This window comes from Drosophila innubila, chromosome X, assembly GCF_004354385.1.
Source record: "Drosophila innubila isolate TH190305 chromosome X, UK_Dinn_1.0, whole genome shotgun sequence".
NCBI classification, from domain to species: Eukaryota; Metazoa; Arthropoda; class Insecta; order Diptera; family Drosophilidae; genus Drosophila; species Drosophila innubila.
In genome coordinates this window covers 18,156,979-18,164,461 of record NC_047626.1, presented here as the reverse complement: position 1 = coordinate 18,164,461, position 7,483 = coordinate 18,156,979, and the positions used below count along the sequence as shown (strand labels likewise).

Genomic DNA, 7,483 nt, shown 5'->3' with positions numbered 1-7,483 from the left:
TCGAAATAAATCCAATAAGTACTTAGGAGTAATGTTATCCCTACAAACATTAGGAGTAATGTTATACCTACAAACATTTTTTTCCTTTAAGTACATTTTTAGTAACAGTGCAGTATATACATAAATTCGTAAAAACAAATGATTCAATTAGAGTTTTTTTTTAATTTTCGTAGGGGCCGCAATTTTTTTCTTGTGACAACTGATTTATCATAATATTTGCTCGTGTAAATTGACGCAAGCTGTTAATTGTGTATAAAAATGAGAAAATAAACAATATTGCATTAAATGAAGCAACTTTAATGTGTGAAACGACGGTGATGTTATGTAGAATATATTTTGTCTGTTGTTTATCATTTAACAAATTTCAAGTTAAAATTAAATCAAGATTGACAAACTCGAATGATTTTGACAAACTTAATAGACCCTTTGTATATTTTAAGTACAGGGTCGAAAAATCACGCCTTACATTGACACCCATTTTTTTTTAAGGCTAGTTTACCAAACAGAGCTCTCATATATGTTGAAGTTACTGTATTTACATATGGTACATATGTATATCATACTTGAATTTGAGATAATGTTTTGGGGTTGAAAGGCATTCTGTTGCAGATTTATTCAGATTGCACATAATACGAGTAGCACTGTCAATTGCAATACGGTATTAACGACTTGTCTGAGTGCTGTGAACCTTTGAACCAAATCCATTATATTGTTAGATCGTTACCCTTATGGCCATTTAAGTTAATCTTATGTTTATTTGCTCATTGATTAATGTGTGGTGCCAGAAACCAGCAAAGGTCGTTGCCGTAAAGTCTTCAATCATAGTTTGTTTGTTTCCTTCATTCTCCCAGCATTTGTATTATTTTAAGCCCAGTAGCCAAAGGGTGCACAGGCTATTGCGTTTGTGACAATGTTTTCCCAACTACTGCTTTCTTACATTTTCTTCAATATTTCTTTAAAAATTCGTTTACGTATTTTTTATATATTTTAATTATGATGGGTTATTGGAACGACTGCAAAGATTCGGATGCTGGGCAACTAACAGTCGAACAGCTTGATTGTAGTGTTCTTACTTGTATTTTTTTACACATATGATTTCTAGTTTTGCTTTAGTCGTTTTCCTTTTCATTTTTCTTAGCAATTTCTAGCCTTCTATGGATTTATTTATGCATAAAATTTATAGGAAGAAACAAGCATATTTTTGTCATTAGCCGCAAATTTTTGACCCATTTGTCATTAGGCTCGAAAGCGAGGGATTTGCATAAAACAAACACAGCCTTGAACACACATATGTGTATGGACGAGTGTGTGTGTGTGTGTATCTTGGTCTGCTAAAATGTGTGACCGACAAGATTTATCAAGTAATAACAGACATTTCGGACAACCCATAGACCCATTAGTCACACGCTGTTTGACATTGTCTGAAAATATCATTTTAATCACAGGCGAGCAAGAAACGAGCTTCCGCTCCCGCTCTCTCTCCCGCTCCCGCTCCTGCTGCCGCTCTTCCTCCTGTAGCTCAATCGCCATTGTCATGGGCCGTTGAATGTTGAACATTGGCACTACACACACACACACACACACACATATACACACATAATCATACATATGTAAAATAAGCATATGACCTCCATAACGTATGTGAGTGAAATAATACAAGTACTAGCCAAAGGGAACTGAATACTGGACACTGGAAACTGTATGCTGATATACTACTGGGAGTATTACACACAAGCACATTAACATGTTTCCTGGGCAACATTATCCAAGTCGCTGACTGCTTTCAATTTCAATTTCAAGACATAACTACATATCTTATCGCTGAGATGGTTGGGCATTGACTTGACATGAATATATAAGGTCTGAGCTAGATTTTGAATAGTTCATTTGAGAAATTGTTTACTCTTGATTGAAATTTGCTGACTTAAGTAATTCAATCTCTTTGATTTAAAAATGATGACATACTCAAACCAATTTATAAAAGAACAACTATTATTTGAGTAATAAAGATCCGACTTTATAAGAATATAGAATAGGCTAAACATATTTATATATATCTGCTTGTTAACAATAAACAATAATCATAATCATAATAATAATCGAAACAATAAATATAATCATAAGTTGAATAAGTTCTGCATTTGAACTTCTCAGTAACTTGACTGGAACTTTCTTATACAATTTGTTAATTGGTTTCAACTTGCTGCGCTTTCGTAATTTCAACTGCTTGTGGCAACTTCTTGAGTTAAAAGAACCAGCAGGTGGCAAGGGGCAGGCAGTTGGCTGATTTATGCGTTTGGAAACCAGAATTAAATTTTAGACAGTACGAAGTAGGTATTATAAATAAAAATTATTGTTGAGCATTTTGTTTTTTTGTCTGTATTTCTACAATTCGCATTGTTGGTAAAATTAAATTTTCAAGTCATTAAATTAACCGTCTCTACGATCCCAATACAAAATCAATATATTCTTGATCAAGAAAACTCTCTTTGTTTTTCCCCTCAAAACACTCGTAGAATACCGATTTGTTCTTTAACTCGAAAACGTAGGTCGTATAAGGGCAGTCAACATCGCTCATAACCTCTTTAATCTCACTGAGAAAATGATGGAGAAGAGTCATGTGATTGAAGAGGCACCACTCCTGTTCCTAATAAAGTTGAAAATTTATAGATTAAAAGAAGTGATTAAAACAGATCCGTTTCATTGTCTTACATTGATTAACTTGCCGCAGCTCTCGGTAGTAATAGGTAAAGGAATTTCCCCATTACTTGTATAGGCAGCCAGCTTTATTTGGTCTATTCCCACTAAATGGGCCTGAAGTAACCAACGTTTCATACGGTAATTGTTCATCCAATTTTGACAGTAACTTGGATAAAGTTTTACCAAAGTCAATTTACACTGTTGCAGTACATCAGGATCATTTCTAATATATAAATATAAACACTATTTTAATCACTTTTCGAATTTAAAATATTCTTAAATAAACTCACAAATCTCCTAATGGGTCGCTATTTTCTACACCGATTACGTCCGCAGTATATAACAGTCGAAATTTACCCAACTTGGCGCTAAAAGTTCCATAGTTTTGCTTGTTAAAATCGAGGGACTTGTTCGTGTCTGGAATGCCACACGGAGTATCTGAAAAATGTTTAGAAAAAAAATTGTATTTATACCTAGCAAACAATATTAAGACAAAATCGAACGATTTTAATTGATGTTTAAAAATTGATTGTAAACGAAATACATTCATATTTTCTTTTTCAATTTATAGAGTTGAAGGCTCTAAGGCTCATATTTATTATATATCTCTTGTACTTACTAACTATTAAATACTGTTTCAGCTTCCTCTGAAGAACCTCACGTTTGTGAACAGACTCCTCAGCAGATTTAATCTTTAGATAAATACAGCCTCTAAATTTGATAGCCATGAAGTCAAAATCAAATGATGTCATCATTTTAACCAATATTCCACGATTGGTGCAAAAGTCAAACTCTTCTGAATTACGCTGAGGCATAAGATATTTCATGCAGTTAAATTGTTCAAATACGCATGGTATTGGTTGGTTGTAGTATTCATTTCCCTTGCCCAAACTAATCGGATATTCAGTTGTCTTCGGATCGCGGTAATATCCAAGAGTTTGTGGCGTCCCAGAAGTTGCACCATCGATTTTAGTCACACAGATCATCTTAAGATCACGTAACATCCACGGCAAATCTGTATTTAAAGAAAACAGATGCTTTGTAGACATTTTCAAAGATTTTTTCTCGATTTGCGTATAAGTGCAAATTTATATTCAACTTTAAACGAGACGATCCGCTCGACCACTCGATATAAACTGATCTCAAGAAAATGTTTTGTTTAAAGTGCAGAAGCACAACAGTGATGCCAACTACTCGCCACATAAAGAGGATAAGAAAAAATAATGTTCATCACTTTTACATATTATTAACGGGTTTCCTTTTTCATTATCAAACATTTGTAAGTTTTTGATCAATTTTAAGAATATAGTATGTAAAAAATATAAAAATTTTTAAGATTTAGAATGCTTAATTTTTTAATTGTTTCTTTATTTTTTTGACGTAGTTTAAAAATGGATCTATCTGGAAAAAGGCTAAATTGGCATCACTGAATATATTCTCATCTGTAGTTTAAAGGAAAAATAAGCTCTTAGAAATTATACATATATGAATTATTTGTTTACCGTTTGGCTTGTTGACTTAGGCTTATATAAACATTGTGCCTTTTGGTTTCATTGTATTACAGTGTTGAGATCAATAAAAATTGATTGAGTTTGCTTTTGAAATCCTTGCCAAGATCGATGTACAATGCACAGTGACAGCTTTTAATATTAAATTTTCGGCTCAAATTTTCGCAATACATTATCCAAGTTTTTTGTCGATAGTATTTACATCCTATGAGAGCTAATAGGTGTTTTTATACCCTGAGCCCATTGAAAATGGCCAAAAAAGGTTAAAATGTGCTTGTAACAGGCAGAAGGGGGAGTGGCAGACCCCCCCCCCCCAAGGATATATATTCTTGATCAGGATCAACAGCCAAGTCGATTGAGCCATGTCCGTCTGTCTGTCCGTCCGTCCGTTCGTCCGTCCGTCTATTTGAACGCGTCGATCTCAGAAACCATAAAAGCTAGAGACTTCAAACTTGGTATGTAGATTCCTGGATACCATAAGCAGATCGAGTTTGTTTTTTGTTTTGGCTCGGACCACTATATCATATAGCTGCCATATGAACGATACATCGAAAAATTAACTTTTGTATGAAAAATTTTTTTGTTTGTTGAGATATCAGAACCAAGCTGAAAGAATATGCATCAGGGCTAGTATTATACATCCTGACCAAATTTGGTTAAAATCGGTCTACAATATCATATAGCTGCCCTGGAACGATACATCGAAATTAAGTTTTAGTATGAAAAAGTTCTTTGTTTGTTGAGATATCAAAACCAAACTGATAGAATATGCATCAGGGCTAGTATTACATATCCTGACCAAATTTGGTTAAAATCGGCCGACTATATCATATAGCTGCAATAGAGACGCTCAATCGAAAATTAAGTCTTGGTATAAAAAAGATTTTTGTTTTTTAAAACATCCTAGCCACACTGATAGAATATGCATTAATGTTGGTTTTGTACATGCTGACCAGATTTGATTTAATTCGGTTTCATATATCATATAGCCGCCATAGAAACAATCGGTTGAAAATCAGCTTTCAGTACAGAGTATCTTAACTTCATGCAATGCATTGAACAAAATGCATATCTAACAATAAGAAATCAAGGATTACGGATGCATTTTGATGCAATTTCAAGTATCCAATCCCATTCGAATGACAGATAGAATGGGATGGCTATCAGTAAGCGAGCTCTAAAGAATGATTGATTGTATTTTGAAATCCATAGCAAGAAGCAAGGCATAACAAATCAGTTATACATGCAAGCAAAACACGATGGTCTATGATGGGTTGATAGTTTGATGGGTTGATGGGTTGATGGTTTGATGGGTTGGCGTTGTGTTGGTCAATGTGTCGTATGAGTGATTACATGCAATCATTTTTACAATCAGGCAGGCAAGCGGCAACTGACTGCATGCTGAAATAGTTATTACATTTAAAATAAATGACTTTTAAATTGCAGCTCAGACAGAGACTGAACACACACACACACACACACACACTTACACATACACACTCTGAAGCAAACAATGAGAGAGACAGAGCTAACAATTTCAAAAAAGACACAACATAATCGTGTGTAATATGTGCCTCTGTCAGCAACAGTCTGGCTAATATACAACGATAGCTGAGTTAAGGATTGGGAGTACAAGTACGAGTATATTGTCATTTGATTAGATTACAACGCATTTGTGCTAGTGTATTAGTGTGTGAGCCGTTGATCTAACAACAAGGACAGCGGCTCTTGAGTGTCACCAGACCGATGATATGCCTTCGACTCCGACTCCGACATCGACATTGACATCGACTTTAACTTGGGCTCCAACTCAGATTCCGACTCACAGGCACTGACAGCAACGCCATCAACAGCAAGTCAGACACTAACATTGCCCATCCAAGTCAGAAATCCATTGCTGTATATTTCATTATCACACTGACCAGTCGACAAACCCAACCAGCTTTCTCTCTCTTTTCTCCTCCTTTCCATCCACTGGCTGTGCACTTAAAATTTTCATTTTCATTTACATTTACATTTACATTTACACGAGCATGTGGCTTGGTCTTCCAATCTGACAGAACATATTTTTGTCCTCATCTCAGTTGCTCCATTTCAATGCAACAGCTGCTCGGACTGATGGCCCCAGTTCCATCTTATTTCATTGTCACTTTTGAACTGTTATCATATTGTAAGGACAAATTAATTGTAAAGTCATGTAATTGCTTGACAATGTTGGCCTAAATCACAAGTTTCTGTGGCCAGACAGACCAACAACGATACTCAGCTAGTCAACTGGCCAATGATACATTTCAGTTGCCAACATGGACAACACACACACACCCGCACACTCGCTTGTATTCAAGTGTAACTCAATTAGTTGACAAGCGTTTCAATATGACTTCCAGCAGGGCTTACACACAATTCAAAATAATATACGAGTACGAATGCAAATCCAGGAGACTAGTGCTAAAGCCATGTTAGATGAGTGCAATGCACATAAGTACTTTAAAGTGAGAAACTGTATTAATATTTGTTAGGTAAGATCTAATCTAAAGAATCACAATAATCTACACGTCATCAAGCACTAGGGAATGTGAGTAGTCACTAGTGTGACTGTGACTAAATATGGTTCGATTGCATAAAAAGCTGCCATAACCATAAATCTATAATATAAGAACTCAAATTAACTCATATAACACATATAATTAATCAAGGCAATATAATACATTACCTTAAATGCTTATTATACATTAGACGTCGCGGTCAGTCGGTCAGACAGTCAAAGGATTAGAAGGGCTTCTAATCATATCACGCCAATAAGGACAACAAAAAGGTTTTTGACAACCCTCTGGCAACAAGAACTGCAATCAGCCCAAAAACAACAATAACAACAACAGCATTTGGCACAATCGCTTTTGCCGTTTCCGGTTCCGGTTCACACGCACACAGCCATCCGATATAAATGATATGATGTGATTATGCTGAGCCATATATTTAACCGGGAGCAGTCGAGAGTTCAAAACGATTAATTATCAAATTGTTTTGTTCGTGATTGTCTTTTGTTCACAGTGTCCCCCCCTGTGTGCTTCTCAGCCCCTTTGGCCCTATATTTTGTACCCTATGCCCCGATAAGCACTGGGATAACGATAATAATGCTGGCTTTTGGTGTTAGCCATTGTCTATGCATGAGTGTGTATAAGTGTGTGTGTATGTGTGTGGCATGTATAACAGGGCCAAGTGTGTGCAACTCAATTTGCTGTTGCCCCAATTTGCGTCGCATTTATTAAATTGCC

General features: G+C 35.5%; 1 protein-coding gene across 1 annotated transcript; it reads right to left on the bottom strand.

The window, feature by feature from the left end:
• Nucleotides 1–2,397: 2,397 nt before the first annotated feature.
• Nucleotides 2,398–3,686, bottom strand: LOC117787743 (protein cutoff-like). Its single transcript, XM_034626349.1, has 4 exons — nucleotides 3,320–3,686; nucleotides 2,991–3,138; nucleotides 2,713–2,923; nucleotides 2,398–2,647 (listed from the first exon to the last, which is right to left on the bottom strand). The coding sequence occupies exons 1-4, from the start codon at nucleotides 3,684–3,686 to the stop codon at nucleotides 2,441–2,443; spliced, it is 933 nt and encodes a 310-aa protein (XP_034482240.1). The 3' UTR covers nucleotides 2,398–2,440.
• Between the last annotated feature and the right edge of the window lie 3,797 nt (nucleotides 3,687–7,483).